General features: G+C 40.5%; 1 protein-coding gene across 1 annotated transcript; it reads left to right on the top strand.

Moving 5' to 3' along the window:
- The first annotated feature begins 733 nt into the window (after positions 1–733).
- TMEM26 (transmembrane protein 26) lies at positions 734–17,926 on the top strand. Its single transcript, XM_065843967.2, has 6 exons — positions 734–1,053; positions 4,384–4,462; positions 9,943–10,056; positions 10,582–10,802; positions 11,857–11,933; positions 14,146–17,926. The coding sequence occupies exons 1-6, from the start codon at positions 863–865 to the stop codon at positions 14,559–14,561; spliced, it is 1,098 nt and encodes a 365-aa protein (XP_065700039.1). The 5' UTR covers positions 734–862; the 3' UTR covers positions 14,562–17,926.
- Positions 17,927–18,635: the final 709 nt, after the last annotated feature.

Below are 18,635 nucleotides of genomic sequence, written 5' to 3' on the forward strand. Positions count from 1 at the left end.
GTTACCCAAGTGTAAATTCAAATAAAATTTATAGTCACTATGAGAAACGTCAGAGCAACTTTTAAACATACTCCGTACTTCACAAACTGTTCCCATGGAAGACACTAAAGGTCAGTCTAGAGATAACTGACCTAACAGTCAAACTTCTGTGTATTTTTTGTATATGTCCCTATTGGCCTACTAAGTAGCATTACTGTTAACCTATATTTCAGCCTGATTTCTGGAGTTCCTCACTAGGGCTGATTATTAGTTCTGAAGCAGAGTATAGATTATACAATATAGTGGTTTGACTAGGTTTCAGTACTGATTAGCTTTTCTAACTTTTGTTGCACACAGGGATTCCAGCATTGAACTAAGCACACAGTCTCTGTTCTCTTTATTGCAATGTTAAATTAACAATTTTAAAAGCTCCCAAACATTAAGTATATATTTCAGGAGGAGGGAGAGGAAAGAGGGTTTTGCAATCTCAATAACGCAGAGGAGCTTTTAGCAAGGGAGATTCAAATTAATGTTTCTTATATTTTATCTCTTTGCTAGAAATCTATGAGATGAGAGCAGTAAGTGGGGCTAGCAGAGAGATGGTTACTGCCTCCTTAAACCCTGTCTTGGCGTGGCCAGAGCTGTGCAGAGCGAGCGCTACAAACCACTATAGTCTGGAAGCGTGAGCTCTCTTTGTTTTTTTTTACCCTTTAAAAGTTTTCAGGAAGTCTGGAGGAGGGGCGATGCCGTTTCTTTTTTGTTATAATGGGCCCCTTTGTGGAGATGGAAGAGGAGAGGAGCTCTGCGTGGTTGCGGTGCGCACACTGCCCAGGGCTCCGAGACGCGCCGGCCCCCGCGGTGCGGGACGCGGGGAGGGGCCGGGATGGAGCTGATGGTGCTGCTCAACGCGCTGGTTACTCGCCTGCTCTTTGTGTTGCACTCTCTCATCGGGGTCTGGAGAGTGACTGCGGCGAAGAAAGAACCCAAGTACTGGCTGCTGGCACTGCTCAATCTTCTCCTGTGCCTGGAGACAGGGCTCACCCTCAAGTTTAAGCAAGGCAGAGGCTACAAATGGTGAGCATATCCCACTGGCTCCGACGGAGCCCCTCTTGCTTCTTTGCATGTACTTTGCTGCAGATGTGAGGCGGCCTTCTGTGGCTGCTGACCTGACTTTGGTTCTGGCAGGCTTTCAGGGGATGGCATTTTCTCCCCTGTTGCACCTGGGGGGTGGAGAACTGGTAAAGCCCCGGCTAGTCCACTGCCAAATCCAGAGGGCTTTCGGGAGGGGCAATGTTGCAGCAGACTACTTGGGAGCCACTCTGTACAGTTCTGTGTGTATGCATATTGAAAAATGTGGGAAATGCATCTGCAAGGCAAGAAGTAGATGCTCTAGAGCTGCCAATCCAGCAGGCTCGGGGAGCAGGGACCACAATGTGTCAGGGACCACACAAGTGAGGTGCAGAAGAGTGCTGGGGGCCCACATTATTCCATGGGGATGGCCTGCATCTCTTACCCCATTCTGCCATTCCCTGGTTTGCACCTCCTTCCCTGGGGCCTCATTCCCCGTCTCTCCTCCTTCCAACATCACTAACACCAAGCTAGTGCATGAACCAAAACTCAGTGACAAATAAAAGATGAGCAACAACCTCTCTTGCAGTAGAGTAAGAGTGGTTTAAATATTTGGATTTGAGAGTCTATTCCAGAGGGGAATTTTCATGCATGAAAGGCTGCCTGAGAGATACACGAAAGTTAGAGCAGAGTTTGCCCAAGCACATGGGTTTTTACATGCACCTAAAGAATCACTGCAGTCATCTACAGCTCATCAGTGCTCAGCCAGCCAAAACAAATGCTCTGTAAAAAGGAAGTGGTCATGTCACTAATTGTCAAGATTTCACTAGGACCTTTTATTTTTAAAAACTCAAACTGCAGGAAGGGCCTGAAAGAAATCCAGGACAAAAAAAAAAACCCTGGAGTATTTCAATGAGCTTAAATTCCTGCTCATTGCAACCTGTGAAACTCATTATAAAGAAGTAATGTTGTGTGACAACTCACACAAGTATTCCATGCTCTAAATTTGAGTGTAATAAAAGCAGTGATTAAATATGGGACACAGGAAAATTTAACAACAGCAGAGTTCCAAATGCACAGTTATGAGACAGAGTGAGCAGATCTGATTCACTGGGGAGAAGAGGCAGCAGCAGTCTTCATGAAGGAAGACTTGCTATGGCAGATTTTGGAAAATCCAAAGAAAAACAGATGCAGAAAGCAGATTCAGTTTAAATGAATACATATGCTAGAAGACTGGGCTAAATTTAGCTAGAAGGAAATTTTGAAATGGATGTGGTCTGGTACTGTAAGCAGGACAGTAAGGTATGTTTATAGGTAAGAACTATAGACAAATGGCCAACATCTATTTGCATCAGGCTAACATTCTGCTATATTCTTCTTCTGTGGAAAACACTCACATTCTGAACAGGCAGTATCATCTGCATTTATAGAAACACCCCCATAGACAACCAGTGATCCAGGCAATGGGCAGACTGTGCCACAGCGCTCTCCTGCCTCCAAGAGCCTCGTATTCTCTCCATTCACCCTTGACAAAAAACCGTTACCTATTACATCAGCATAAAAAAATTTAATGGCACATGTGGAGAAAAAGTATTATCATGGGCCTGGCCACGTAATATTTCCTCTAGATTGCTTCCTTGGAAAGAAAGGCAGAGTTAAAGCCCCTGAAGTCTTCTTGCCTAATCTGGCGTCATTAGCTCAGTATTGCTAACCTGCCAGCTGGATAGATTTTTCATGTGCTCAAGTCCTACAGGAAATACTGTAAAATATGTTAGCTCTCCCATTCAAATGAAAGGTGTGTTCTCTCCGAAAATAACCAGGCTAAACCCCCACAGAATCACTTGTTAAGTTGTTTGGTTTTTTTTTAAAGCAAACAACAAAAGAATGTCACCACTAAAACCAAACACCCCCTCAATCCCCCCCCCCCCCCGCCACAAAACCAAACAAACAACAACCCAGCACACACAAAAAAACCCCACATGACATGAAAAAACCCCAGGACTATCTTAGTTAGAGGGGATTGTTTGATGCATTTCATAGCAGCTCAGCAGCACAGTAATTTTCCTGAACAGCAGGCTTTTTTTTTTTTTTTCCTCAATACTTCATCTCCACTGGAAAAGTAATGATTACAAAAATAAAAGTACATTCAGGATAGGAATAAACAATAAACACAACAACATTTGACCAGAAAGTTTCTGCAGTTACAAACCTACAAGCAATTTCAATTCACTGCAGAATGTGCCAATGACAGGGTAGATGGAATCAAGCAAGTATCCTGAGTTTGAGTCCACTGCCCTGTCCCAGGCCAGTACATATATGAGATGCAAAGCCCGCCTGGACACATTCCTGTGCGACCTCACCTAGGCGTTCCTGCTCCAGCAGGGGGATTGGACTAGATGATCTTTTGAGGTCCCTTCCAATCCCAAACATACTGTGATACTGTGATACTGTGATACTGCTGTGCATCTCGGCAGCATTGCAGTGATGATCACTCCATACCATGGCAGAGCTAAATGGAACATAGGTGGCATGAGACCTCATTCCTACTACAAAAGGATAGGAATTGCCAAAACAAACAAACAAACACCCCAAACAAAACTGTCACCTGTCAAATAAGAAGACATCAGCAACCCTCATAAGAATGAGTGCTTGCAGAAAGAGTCATGAAACGCCTCTGGTACTTCTGTATAAACTCAGATCAAGAAGCTGAAGATGATAAAGCTTCACCACTGTAAGTTACATAGAAGACTGTGAGGGAGAGAAGAATTAGAGACAGATATCCTAAAGGATCATACAATTGCCAACACAAACAGGGAAAGAAGGCCAAGACCCATTTTTATAAACAAGTTTAGCCTGCACTGAAAGACCTCCTACTGAAGAAATGCTTGGTTTGGGCAAAATGATGCTATTTCTATATTTCCTGTGTCAGTGCCCAGCATTCTGATCCCAGCATCATTCAGTGAAATGACTCAATGTATTAACTCACCCTTCATGAAACCAGAAAGAGCATGTTAGCTAGAGGCTTTTCTTTTATTTTAAGTACAGAGAATGCTGTGTTGGAAATACAAACAGCAGAGTGCCTTTGGTTAGTTTTTAAAAAGAGATTTTAAATAAGCTTCCATATCTGATCTCAGATGGATATACAAATAAACACATAATTCATAATACTGACAGCATGAGGATTCAGCAAAAATAGCAACTCTTACTTGCAGTTACCCTATTTCTTAATATCCCATATTGCAGGAGGCACAAGATAGATACTTTTCAATGCAGGTAATGATAGGATATTTGGTATTTACTATGTGATATAATATCAAGCTATCTTTTCCTTCACAGGTTTTCACCAGCAATATTTTTGTATCTGATTTGTACAGTACCATCGCTATGGCTACTAGAAATTCATCACGGGACTCAGGTATTTATTATGAGACAAGATGGACTAGTTTGAAATTGATGCAGTGTTTGGTAGGTTGATTTTGGGCATACAGACAGCAGTCTGCCAGGTCTTGTTCCAATTTTGTATTTTATACTGGTAAGCCTCCCAATCCAGATACAGCTATGCTATTGACTACTGTACATTTCCTAAATATCAAATAATGACCCTCATTCCTTGCTAAAAATATTTATTTGTATTTGCCTGAGGAACAGAAGTTTGAAAAACAGCCTTTCACCCCCAGGCCACCAGTTTGAATCTTGCTCAGGGTGGTGAAAGAATTTCATTGCTTTAGAGGCCTTTGTAAAATAATGTATGAGTTTCACAGCACTTACAGGCAGATATCACGACTCAAGCAAGCCAAAACTGAGACAGGTATCAGTGAAAGGGGTCTTAAACTCAAATTACCTCATGTTTGCTGCAACCTAGGAGAATAGTCACAGATTGCTACTACAGGTAGCTGACATGGTAATTTGTCTGTCAGGGTTTATATCCTTCGTTTGTGCTGTATAGTAATCTGGGAGGGAGGGTGTCTGGATTCCAATTTAGGACTAAAACACATGGTAACATTTTTAAAAGCAATTGTTCTTCTGGCAGATGGGGTTAGGGCCAGGACAGACCATTTAGCCAAGCAGCTCACAGGAGTGAACCACCTCCTCATGCAGGCTGCTTTCAAGTCCCCATAGCATTTCCAGATAGTGAAAAGGGGATCTTTTCCTGTCCCAGCATTTGCACATATGCAGTCCCTTACATCCACAGCAGAAAGGGGCCTAATAGGAACAAGAGCAAAAAGTAACAAAAGAAAATACATAAATTAGACTAAGAAGACATAGTGCCTCATTTTCTTCTTCGAAACATTGTTAGAGCCCACGGAAGCATAATCAAATATTCAAAATTGTGTTTACACTGAAAATGCCTGAGGCTTTTTCTAAATACAGCAGCAGGAATTTATTGTCTTCTTGTTTTGCCAAATCTCCTTAAACAGTCACAGACAGGTAATGTGGATATTGAGAACATTTGTCATAGTTAAATCTAGTTCAAGAAACAGGCTAATTCTGTAGTCAAAGGCAGCAGTTTATTTCCCAAAATGATGTTAGAACATGGCATACTTTGTTCTTATTGATATACTGCTACTGTGAATTAAAGGGGGAGTATATCAAGTTAACAGCTTAGTTTATACCTGGAGAGATAGGATAGAGAGTTCTGGAAATACACAATCTAATAGATTCAAAAACAATACCTCCAGAAGTGGAACAGTCCTCCTAATCATTAAACTCGAACACAGCGCTCAGACGAGTACTACTAGGATTCTCCTTATTAAAATACTAACAGAACGGGTAATGATGCAGTTGCCCATTTAAAATATACACACCATGAAGACAGTTTGTGGTCGTTAAGGCAGTAGAACTTTGCTCTCACGTTGAATCTCTAACAGGAAACATCAGCTGCTTCTGTGGGTGCTGTTGTTTAAGGCATATGCTAATACGCAGCCTATCTTCCTTAAGACAGAGGCAGTTCTGCCTTTCTGAGTACTGCAGAACTGGACATAAGTAATACCATTCATATATCAACAGTGAAATACTGACTGCATAGAAACTACTGCTTTGCAGTAAAGTATTTGGGGATGAAATACATGTTTGGGAGAGACTATAAAGTAAATTGAACTGTACTGAGTGAAAAAATTGCTATCTGCAAAATAGCATGGCAAGAAAATTAAACCCATTTAATCCATTAAAGCACCTAAACAGTCTTTCTTAATATTGTATAAGATCTCAGATAAACAAATACCTCTGTTACATTTTCAAATGCCTGGCGCATCACTGCCACAGAAAGCAATAACTGATCACCTTTTGCAGGGTTTACCTGACTACCAGTCCTGTAGTCCATGTAGGCTTCCCAGTCAGTAATAAGACTGATACTTGGTAAACCTCGTAATTATTTTTAACCACCTTAACTTGAACTTTTTAAGGAAATAGTTAATATTACTGCCACTTCCTCAGCCTCATCCTGAGGTAGGATTCTCTTAAGCAGCTAAAATCTTAGTGTAACACTCTCCTAAAATTGTTCTTACGTCTTTCGCGATTTCTTCCCTCCTACACCCGTTATCTTCCTCAACATGGAAAACAGCTTAAGCAGTCTTCTCTCCCTGTTTTACCTTTTAGCTTTCCGGTATGAGTAAAATGGAGCAGTCACGGTTGCTTTGAATTTCTGACATCACACATGTTGCCATAGCGATGGCCACACTGTTTCCAACACATCGCAGAGGGCAAGCAGGGTACCTGTTGCTTGGCAGAGGGCCCACTCCAGGGAAGGAATGGCCTCTTCCAAAAGGTACTCACACCTCCAGCCTCCAAGCACCTTAGCAGGACTGAGGGAACTCTGCCTTGGTTACTCTTGCAGGCTGCACAACAGGACACCACCATGTCATGCACCACAGTTTCTGTTTTGATTAGATGTTCTGTAAATCACAGGAATGTAAACATCATCTCAGACAAAACAAAGGAAGTAAACTAAGCGAGAATTTATGCAAAATGTATACAAATTTTTTCTGTTTTATTTTTTGCACAGAAAAAAAGGCATTTCTGTTTAGCTGTGCACACAGTCTTGATACCTAAGAGTAACTGGGCTCTAGCAGTAAAGAGGTAAACCATGTTTATCAACCATCTGTGAAACTTAGTATTCACTTTTTCCTTGTCACATTCCCATTAAGTCACTACACATACATAATTGGCCAGGCAAATATGCCTGGCACAACAGTTCTATTTCTGTGCATATACATGATAAAAATAAATGCTCTTCTCCAAACTTCAAAGTGAGTTGCCACCACAATCACCACTTAATAAATATTCAGAGAGAAACAAACCAAATCAAAATATGAACGTTCTTAAATTAAAAATCAGGACTCCACTTAAATCACTGGATTTGCAGACGCAGTTTTCCATTTCCTGCCTGCATGCAGCTGAGAAGAGATACAGACCCAGCCCTGAGAAGCACCATTCAATCAGAGTTCATGGAGCCTTGCGCTGAAAGAGTAACCTTCCATTCACCTAGGAGGAGCTGCAAAAATCATATATAAGGAACCTACAAAAGACACTGACAAAGTGAATTAATTTTCTTAAAATAGTGTACTCTGCATGTTTATGCCACTAGAAAAACAAAAGAGCCCCATTGCTGACTCCTGCAGCACCTCTGCCCTGTGTGCAGGTTGAGCAGAGCAGCTGCTCCAGAGCCATGAGAGCTCTCTGCTCTGGGGTGGTGGTGTGGGGAGAGCCACAGCATCTGCTGAGAGGGACCTTTACTCTTGCTAACTGCCGTTTCACTCCTGTCCTTCAGCCACCTGATTTACCCACTGGGGCTTCTCATACAGTGCTTGGGAAGGGATTTCCACTGTTCTTACACGTACAGCAAATGCAGCAGGCTGCCCTACATGGGCCCTGCCTCAAATTTGGCAAATTGCTCCTCAAGCAACATGGCTTTAAAAAGTAAACAAAAAAAAATTCCAAAACTCTGATGTAAAGTTTAATGCAAGTTCATGGCTTCTTTTCTCTTGCTGCTGCCAGGCTGGGCAAGGTGGCAGAGGAGTGGGCTCAAATGCAGATTTAATGACAAATCAGAGGCTGTCACAATGAATTAGCCTTCATTTTCCAGCAAGAGTTAGTAATCCCTTTATGCTACCCAGGCTACTTGTTACAAGGCAGATACTCTGTAATATTCTGGGGTGGCTACCCCAGTTACACAATATTTTTAGGTCATGATCTCCTCTGCAGACTGTGTCACGCTGCCTGTGGGGTTACTCAGAAAGGCTGTCTTGGGCCCTGAGGGTTAGTCTCTATAGACTTTAGATTTTTTCTACAATTGACAGATAAAAAGGCTTCTCTAGAGCACCAGTTAATTTTCCATTCTGAAACATTCTCTGAACAGGCTGTTCTGTCTCTTTCCTTTGCTTCAAGGGCTAACCCAGGGAGATGAGCCCCACAAGGCTGTAGCTGGCAGAGTACCAGCCCCTCCGTTGCACTGTCTCCATGCCCAGAACTTTAGAATTCCCTCCTCCAAATGGAAATATCATGTTCCCCACATCTCTGTGTCAATCTTTCAACACTCTCATACCCACTGTCCCAATAAGGCAAGCATTCAGTTTAAAAGCCTTTACCACCAATTATAGAAGGAACAAGCACTGACTTTTAGCAGATCTTTCGGATCATGGGAAGTTGCTCCATTTATCTGTGATCGGGTCAGACAAGAGGCAGCATTTACCCAGATACTGAGCAACATCAGAGACCAAGTAAAGTATCAAAGTGAAGTCTAAAATTTGCTAGAATGAGACATTCACTGGAAAATGTTGCCTTGATATTGGCAGGCATTATGCTGAACACAGCTACTCAGTATGCACCAGAACACATTCCAATTGTTGCAGAAAATCACTCCCCATTAAATAAAATGGTGGGGGGCCCAGTGGAGAAATGCAAATCATCTGGTGTTCTCTGGCACAAATAGGACAAGATAAAAGTCTTTAATAACAGCATGATTTGATTTTCTAATTATCCCTTTTTTATTACAGTGAAGAGAGATGTTAAAGGATTGTTATGAAGGTAGATTTTAGTCACATACCCCAGTTGCTCTGGGGCAGCCTTGGGGGTGAAAGCAGAAGGTCAATGCAGTGCTGCAGACCTCAGGACACAGACCCACCACTGGTTTACTGCAGTTGAAACAACAATGTTTTAGCCAACATTTGATTTCCCAGAGCAGTGGGTACTCAGAGAAAGTAAAAATATCTGGGTTTTTTTACTCTGAAGGGGTAGGCAACACCACAGGCCCATTTTTCTTAATTATTCCTGACTCTCACCTTTCACATTATGAATTTCCTTGCAGAATAAGGCACAGCTAGAAGGCAGGAGGTGCAAGTGGGGAGAAAAGGAAAGAATACAACCCAAAGATCCTACCCCAATTATTCATTTCAATCATACAGAAGAATACAACTACAGCATTTTTTATGGATAGTAGAGATGAGAAGCAGATATTTTGAGAAAAAGTTTGAATCTAGAGACTGACCATGACAAATTTTTTACTCTATTTTACTGTTTTAGACAGAAAGAGACTATGTAGGAAACCCAGTAGCCTGTTTGGGAGAGCTGCAGGCAGATCGCAGTCAAAGAGTGTGGTCTTAACTGCACAAAGGTGTCACCTGCTCCATCAGCCTTTGAATTTAAATCCTCTTATACAGCACAATCCTACACTTTCTCAGAGACCTACCAACACATCACTCCTCTTCTCATGGAAGGAATTCTTCCCTTCTGAACAAGAGGAGAACTTCGTTCAGAGTGAGCACATACCTTTGTAAGCATCAACTGGCTTTCACAAAGAAACCCTCTGCAGCTCAGCAAACCAGGATTCTCTCAGTCACAGAGCACATCTGCTCCCTGTGTGGGATGTTTATGCATGTGTGATGTTTTTCTTCACAACAGTACTGTGGTAATGAGCCCGGAACAGTTCAGGTGAATGTCAGCAACCAAGACTTCAATCAATCCAGAGACAGCAGTCATGGAAGCGAGGGAACAGATCACCACATCATTCAGACGGTGGGATACATTTCCTGTTTCTAGTAGAGCTCTTATGAGATTAAAGAAATTCGATACTGTGTCTATTTGGGGAAGCTTCTCACACAGTGATTAAAACTAAAAATAGAAAAAGTAAAAACTGTTTCAGGAAACCATGTTGTGAAAGTGGTCTACAGCATGCTGCATACTAACTCTTGTTGCTAGGAAAAGTTCCTTTGTGAAGAGGAGACTCTCCTACTACCATTCTCTTCCAAGTCTCAGTAACTGGATTTTAAAAGTGTCTGGGTGATGGTTCTGCAAAGGATGACACTCAGTTGAAAAATGAAAACAGGAAGAGTGGTACACAGAGAAAGACTTCATATTCATTACCCAAAGTTTATAGTAATTTGCCTTTTAAAATTATGCCTACCACATAGAAATGATCTATTCTATACAATGTGAAGGAGAACAAAAGCAGGCTCAAGGATGCATAGAGTATCCGAAGGCAACTATAATGTCAGTCTCCTAAAGTTACAGTACGTTATTGTTGTTGTCTTTTTACAACAGGCTAAAGTCTTTGTGAATCAGCTCTCTACAATCTGTGAGACTGTATGGACACTAGCTCTCCACCAGACTTTCCTACTGCTACTAGTGGTTGGCAGGTGGCTTCTCCCCATTGGAGTTGAAATCACTCGGGACCAGTTGTCTCAACTGCTTCTCATGTTTGTGGGAACAGCAGCAGATATACTTGAATTTGCTAGTGAAACTTTGGACATTGAAGATGTTCGGTAAGGTCTATTTGCTGACATAAATAATTTGCATAGTGCGAGACATTTGTTTTGTTTGAAGATTTGTTTGTGCGATCTGCAGTGTTTAGAATAGTGGAACCATATTGCCCACAGATAACAGGCAGCTATGTTCAAGGGCTCCGTTTTCCTATTCTCACTTTTTCCTCTGTAAAACACCTAACAGTCCTAGGAGCTTTAAGGATTACTCATCTGTTGCAAGCAGAGAAGCACGTTGCACCCATTGCAATAAAAGGATACAAAGAGCCAAACAACCAGCCTAACTGCCCTGCAGCATCAGTTCTCATAGCTACACCCTGAAACACTGAATAGACAGTATGCCTCTTGCAGTTTAACAAATTGTTTTAGACTAGCAAGGAAGTCTAAAACTAGTTTGATTTAGTGATTCATTATTCAAGTTGCTTCTTTGGTTATCTCCTGTGTACTGTCTTCATGATAGAATGACAAAGTGTTCAAAGATAAGAAGAAAGGGAATGGCGTAGTCTGGTGTGAATTTTCAATGTTGTGATCTCTCCCAGAGAAAGTAACACCATCTCCTCCTCACAGCACTGAAAGATGAGCTGTGAACATCCATCATAAAGAAAATGAATCACGGAAGAGGCTCATCCTCTTTTACAGACATACCTTTTTTTTTTTTTTCTAAAAAAATATCAAATAAAAGGTTTTGCAGCAGAAGGAGAGGTCCTTCCCACTTGGCAGAGAAGCTTCAGGCTTGCAAGGAATGTATAATCACTACAACGGTAAAAATATCTCCTCTTTGAGCCACAGAGTCTATTGCCATATGCTTATCATTATAACATTAGTGTCAGATATTTAGTGTAATTACACAGCTGGAACGTGTGGCCTGAACAGCAAAAATTCTATATCCAAAGGTGCCTCTGTTTTCTTTACTTTTACATCTCAAGAGCATGCATTAATCAATCAGTGTTTCACTCAACCACCCTTTAAATGACATTCTAAATACCACAGGAAACATTTTTGTTATCACATAAGGAAACTGAGTCTTCACTCTTATCACTTTTTTCCCATCCCACAGGAAGAATTATGCTCTCATAAATGCAATTCTTGCTGTATGGACCTGGAGCATGTTACAGTTTCCACTAGATCTTGCAGGTTAGTACATGCACATAGACAAGAGATGAGAACAAAGGCTTTTAAGTTTTTGCTGGCATGTCTTCTGGCTGTGCACACACTACAGGCTACACCAAGGGCTTCTGGTAGAGAGCAATTCATATGATGATGTTTTTTGAAGAAAAACCATTGTGGTTTCTTTTGAGGAAACACTTGTTTCTGGTTAAACTCTGATCTCCCTGATAAACCTCTCTCCTTCCAGAAAGCAATAGAATTGCAATGTTGTATTGGAGCATCTGCTTCAGCTGGCTGTTACTGCCTTAAACTTTCCCAGGTGAGCTCTCAAGTTAGATCTGGTCCTGAATTATATCATGGTCCCATCTGGGTGGGTTCCTAGACCCTCTGGAGAGAGAGGCTGTCATCAACCACAGCACAGCAGCAGTTATCACAGGGGAGATCACCTATTCACAGGGAACACATAATGTTGGGATTGTGCACCCTTATCTTCAACCAACAGGCCCAACATTCAGCCAGCTCAGGCTGTTATTTGTCCATAGGCAAAAGGGCTTCTCTACATCCAAGCAAAATGATGAAAGACACCCCAATCATCATCTATTCCAAGCATTTTGTCCTCCAGTCACTACAAGTTTGCAACTCAACTGTACCAATCCAAAGAGAAATTATCCTCACTAGCATCTTATATAAAATTGATGACTAGGTTGACACACTGATTAAAATAATTATGAAAAACTATTCCAGGATTTTTTTCATTAGTCTTTTCTCCATGGACAGCACTAGGCTTTATATTCAACACTGAAGTTATTAAAATATTTCAGCACAGCAACTCATCCACTGAAAAAACTGATGCTGCCACATTTCAGATTTATCACAGCTAAATTTCCTGTTACTGGTAAAATATATTCTGCTAAAGATGCACAACACTCAGGTTTAAAAACAAACAAACAAACAACCCTCAAGTCACCCATACACATCAAAACTATCCAAATAAATTAATCCTATGGTTATTTAAGCACTGTTTGAATTTAAATGAAGTAACCTGTAGTACTGTGCACTTTTTTTGCTGGCTATTACTTTTCTCTTTGATTAATTACATTTATCTGTTTAAAATTAAGTGATGGAACACATATTTCCCTGAAATTTACTGTGGGTACAGTTTATTTTAGGTAGTTCTATACAGTTGTACAGTACTTTTTACTCAAGCTTCAGTATGTTTACTCACACACTAAACATGACATAAAATAGACATTTATAGGCACTTATTTGACTACAGCAATGCAGTTAGGACTATTAAACAGCAATGGCACAAAAGCATATTAAAAAATTAGCTGCTGCTATAGCTCTGCCTAATGGGTTCAGCAAATTTCTTTATACTACAGCTCATTTTCCACTTGAGTCTCATCTTGTTTTTTTCCCAGCGTTGACTCAAACAATAGAATTCTTTGGTGAGCAGAAATGCTTGGCAGTTGTTGTTGCATCACAAGCAGCTATGTTTGAAAACTAATGAAATCCCACTGCCTAAGAGGTTAGTTAATCTCCACTCATTTCCATAAGGGGCAGCCATATTACCACAGACAAACCCTACTGCTAATCCTTCTCTAGACACCACAAAGAGCATTTTAGCTCACCACAACTTTTATAGCCAAGGGCAATGCATCCATGCAGGTCCCAATGGCTGATGCGATTTCATACCCAGAAGGCTAAGAATGAGTAACTGTAGCTCAAATTTTACATGGCAAGCAGCAATCAAAGCTTGTTCCTATCCATAATGCTTGATATTGCCCCACACTGGCATGGCTCGTTCTTAACTATAACAGATAAAGAAGGCAACAGCTATCTGGCCAATCTTTTAAAAGTGAAGTCTTAGCCTGGAACAAATTGAAGTACTGCAGCTCAGGTTGTTTCCGTTCAGCATGGCAGCTGGTTTGTTTTTTGTTTGTTCGGTTTTTTAAGATACATATTAGCCTGGCTGGGGAAGTTGTTACAGAAAGATTAGGTGATCTGCTTCTTGTTTTAAAAGCATATAAATGCTGATAGTTTTGTGTGATAGAAAAGGGGAAGCAGTTTTTGGTCCTGTTTGGTGGAGCACGTAAGTGCCCACTTTAACGTGAGCTTAGTGGTTTTTGCCAAACCAGATCCCAGAAATGGGATATGCTTTATGTTGAACTGCTCACAGTTGAATGCATGGCTCAATTTTAAAGAATTGTGTTTTAAAATAATTGTGTTTTATTTCCAGTACAGCATATTGGCTGCAAACCAACAGCATCAACCAGGCGGATCCCCAACCTGCTGCTGTGCAGGTACAGCGCGGAACTGTGGAACATCGGGGTCAGCCTCTTCATACAGGATGGTCCCTTCTTCATTGTGCGGTCAATCCTGATGGGCCACTTCAGAATATTCAATCAGATGCTGGTGTTTTTTACAGCTAAGAATATCTTAGTTGTGACTCTACAATTGTATCGTTTGGCAGTGATAATGTTGGACTTTCGTGCCACCATTCTGCAGAAGAGCAGGAAAGGAGAAGTTTGCTGTTGCCCATGTGAGCCTTACAACGCGAGTACTCATGCTACCACTGACCAAGATACCGAAATGAAAGACTTTGCTGCTCCTTCTCCAAAAGAGCAATCCCAGTCGCTGTCAGAAGATCAGTGAGCACAGTTACTGACTTGAAAGAGGTTGCATTTCCCACAGCTTCTTCAGAAGGGCTTAGCCTGTTTCTATGATCAAACACAGCCTGAGCGAGTGCCTAAGTCATCTCTTCCACCAAGAGATCAATAATTTCTTCTAAATTGTAGGAGAAATTTCTGAAGCAAACCCATAGAAATAGGACATTTTTGTATCAATTTGTATGCTGGGTTTTGACTAATTCCCTATTATATTATCCACAGGGATTTTGTAGCCATAGTTTGTAGTAGCAAGAAAGGTTTGGCACACTAACAGAGTTGGTTCTTACGTTAGCACAGTGCCACCAAAGGTATGTACTTGCATGTATTCAGACAGAAGGACAAGCCTTCTGTCCACTATGAGAAGGACAGAAGCATTTAGCTCTACCATAGCGCAACTTCAGTGGTCAGGCTGTAAGTAGGGTGTGATGAACAACATGTTCACAGTGTATGTGAGCATACTCAGCAGCAACACTGTGCAGACAGGCAAGTGAAGGCAGATGACAGATTTTTACTGTTGCTGTGACCTGGAAATTTAAGAAAGTTTTGTCCAACTGTTACCTCATCTTTGGCTGGATTCAGTTAAAAACTATGCAACATCATGAAACAGCACAAACAAAACTGCATGGTCTGAGTAGCCTAAATCTTACCAATAACAATAAGTAAAAAAAAAAAAAAAAGCAGGCCCACAATCATTAGAAGACAACTGCATTTGCCCCAGACATTTTCTACAGAGGTGCTTGCCTTTCTATATCTATGAAGTTACATAACAAAAACACCACCAAAATATTTCTAAAGACTTTTTTTTTTTCTGGTTTCACTATACTTGAAGTTGAGACAGGATTTTTAAAATGTCTCTATTTTATATGATTTTAAAAGTGGCCTGACTCAGGCATACAATCTAATTAGAAAGAAAATGGCACTGCTCAAATCTGACGAGACAATCTAGACAGAAGGATTCGGACTTGTGCTTTACACTTTATGAAGCACCACAAGATCCCATGAAATAATGGGAAAGATTGTCCAGTCTGTTGAGTGTCAAGATCAACTTTTAACAAACGGCTAATAATTATTCATTTACTATTTTGACGTTTGGAGTGAACAACATAGGGCTTGATTAATTTCTCCCAAGAGCACACTTTGTATCAGTGTAAAGCCATTGACCTCACTGGTCTTCGCTAATAGAAGCTGAAAGTTAAGTGATTTTTAAAAATCTGCCTAAAATTATATTCTCACAGAAAATGGCAAGTGCTTTTACAGATTTCTACATTCATTCTAAAAGAGTACAGAAAAGCATATTAAAAATGTCTAGCAAATATGAAGTGACCTAATTAAGGTAACGTCTCTCATTAAAAATTCACAATTAAACCTTATTTTCGGAAGCCTCCACTATCTAAAAACAGAATGTGGTTTGAAGAATAAAAGTGTTTCTACCACCACTGCAGTAATCATATGCTTTTTTATCTATAGCCTGATAAGCAATGACATGTTTAATCTTTAAAAGATTTAAAAATTCCAACCCCCAACCATGTGAACTTGTGGTGAGCTGGTACTGTTCTATGCAGAATCAAGTCCTTCCATTATGAAAGAAGAAAATGTGCAGCCATAAAGAAGTCTCATATACCTCATAGCTGTTTCTAACATTTATACTTTAGTAATCATGTGCAACACTCCCTGCTCCTTATTTTGTGCCTTTTTCCACTAGAAATTAAAAGCCAATCATCATTCAGCATAGCATTGTGTGGCAGACATATGGAGAACGGAGTACAACTTAATTTGAGATTTTAATTCAAGTCTAGAAGTAAAAAAGCTCGAGTGCTGCTGCTGACCAGCTGTGCTGTCTAAAACCTTTCCCACAAGGGTGAATTTAGAATCAGTTGGTAGAACTGCAACACATCTCTTCCTTGTTGATGCAAGGCAGGACTACTCACATTCATTTTGAGTTTACCACTTGCTGATAGAGTAATTATCCTGTTAAAAGGATCCTTGCTAATTAATTTGGAAGGTACTGAGCTTGCTAGAATATCATTCTAAATTCATCAGCACAAAAATTGCAGGATGTACTTTTTTAAACTTGCTGTCTATTTAAAGGGCTTATTTCAGCAACAAACTGCCTACAAGGCTCAGCCCACAGCAAATGCAAGATCCCCTGAGGTCAGTGATGCAGAGACTAGTTACAGCAGGAATATTTTACAAAGAACTGTATTTCCTGGCCTTCAGGCTGTTCCATTTTAAACAGCAGTAAAGCTTCTAATCAGATTTACTGTGAGGAGAACTCACTCCAGTGCTAGGTTTCCACTACTAGATCCCATCCCCATCCACTCACAGACAAAACAGGCTAGATCCTCCCTCACGCTTATGAAGGAATAGATTTGGACTTCCCTTTTCCTCCCTGCTACCACGGATGACAAAAACCAGATTGCTTAAAAACAAAAAACAACCCAGACAAAAAAGCACGTAAATGGTGGATAGTTTGCCTCCCCACCTGTGTGCAGAGGGGATCACACATGCCAGGTAGCAGCAGGAATGATGTGCAGTTCCCTCTACTTCATTGAGAAGCCTGGAAATAGCAAGTCTAGTAGCTTGTATGTTCAGTCACAGAAGCACACCTCAGTTGCAAGCCCTCCTCACCTTGCAAGTCATTTTGCAAGGGCAGGCTGCAGCACAGGTTTCCAGCAGGCTGCGGGAGTCAGCAGGATCTGCAGCTGGCTGTGGGGACACACTGCGTCACCCTGCACTAGCTGGAGGTAGAACACATTTTCTCGATCTGCCAGCACCTGTGATGTATCTAAAGAACAACAGTTTTTATGTTTGCTATTCAGGAAAAGCTGCAATCTGTGGAATATCTAAATAGCAACTGATGTCATGCTTGCTATTCAGGAAAAGCTGCAATAACTTTCAAATTGGGAAAATTCAAGCCTTCAAAATGGAAGGATTTCAGAACATTTATCTTAACCATTATTTACTCAAGTCAGGAGAATTACATTACTAAATCTCTTCTGCAAATAGTTATCTAGCCATTTACTTTTATTTATTCTGGTTGTTCCTGCCTTGTCCTTTTAGATTATTCTATATTAGACCTCACTAAAATGTTTTACTACTTGTCTTTTCCCGAGCTAAAATGTATTCCTGCTTTGCTTTGGACATTGGATCAAATAAGATCATAGCCCTAAGCCTAAAAAAAGAAAAAACAAACCCAACCATTATTTTATTGCATTTCTGTTGGTATTTGTACTGTATTCTCTGAGACCAAGTGGAAATAGAAGAAAATGTGCAATTACTTTTAAAAAATTCCAATTGTATTTGCAAATAAAAGGCAGTTACCTCCGGCATAGCTGCCAATTTATTATGTGAGAGCTGACTGTTATATGTTCCCATTAATTATACCTTCCACATGCTACTTTTCCTTTCCATCCTTTGTAAGTTAATTACTTAGGCCAGATTCTGACTGCAGCCATTGCTTTGAAAACCCAAAGCAACTGTAGTAAATTCTGCTCTATTCTGGATAGGTTCTTCTTTATTCAGAACCTTTATCTCCAAATACACAAATCACAGCACAATTCCAGAGAAGACGTGTTTAATATTTGTGCACAGGATGTATTTTATAGATGCACACAAACATATATGCATTAAGATATCCATACACATCGGGCAATGCCTAATGATACATCTTTTATTTCTGTTATGTGTGTGAGATTACTGATGAAAACACCCTGCAGATGTCTGTAAAACACTTCCAGAAATACATGAACATTACTAATATCTTAAATCTTGGGGCTGTAAATACTAAGCATGATAGTCCCTGAACAATGTACTGATTAAAACAATAATTAAAAAACCCACACACAAACACAACTCCTGCTCCCTCCCTTTTTCCTTCCTCCCCCCCAAAAAAAAAGTTTTGTAAGTTCCATGGAATTTATTCTTTCCATGCAGGTTTCCTAAGTTGAATGAAACCTGCCCAATCATTATTTCCCCCTCAAAAGTATTTGGAACAACCATTAAAACAGAACACTAGCGTCTAAAAACAGCACAAACTGTTTTGCTGGTTCTGCATCAATAG

The sequence above is a fragment of the Patagioenas fasciata genome, chromosome 8 (assembly GCF_037038585.1).
Source record: "Patagioenas fasciata isolate bPatFas1 chromosome 8, bPatFas1.hap1, whole genome shotgun sequence".
NCBI lineage: Eukaryota > Metazoa > Chordata > Aves > Columbiformes > Columbidae > Patagioenas > Patagioenas fasciata.

Excerpts from the sequence above, each read along its gene's own strand:
- TMEM26 (XM_065843967.2), top strand. The coding sequence starts at position 863 with ATGGAGCTGATGGTGCTGCTCAACGCGCTGGTTACTCGCCTGCTCTTT. Across the intron at positions 4,463-9,942 it reads AAATTCATCACGGGACTCAG|TACTGTGGTAATGAGCCCGG; the intron begins GTATTTATTATG and ends TCTTCACAACAG. Across the intron at positions 10,057-10,581 it reads ATCACCACATCATTCAGACG|GCTAAAGTCTTTGTGAATCA; the intron begins GTGGGATACATT and ends TTTTTACAACAG.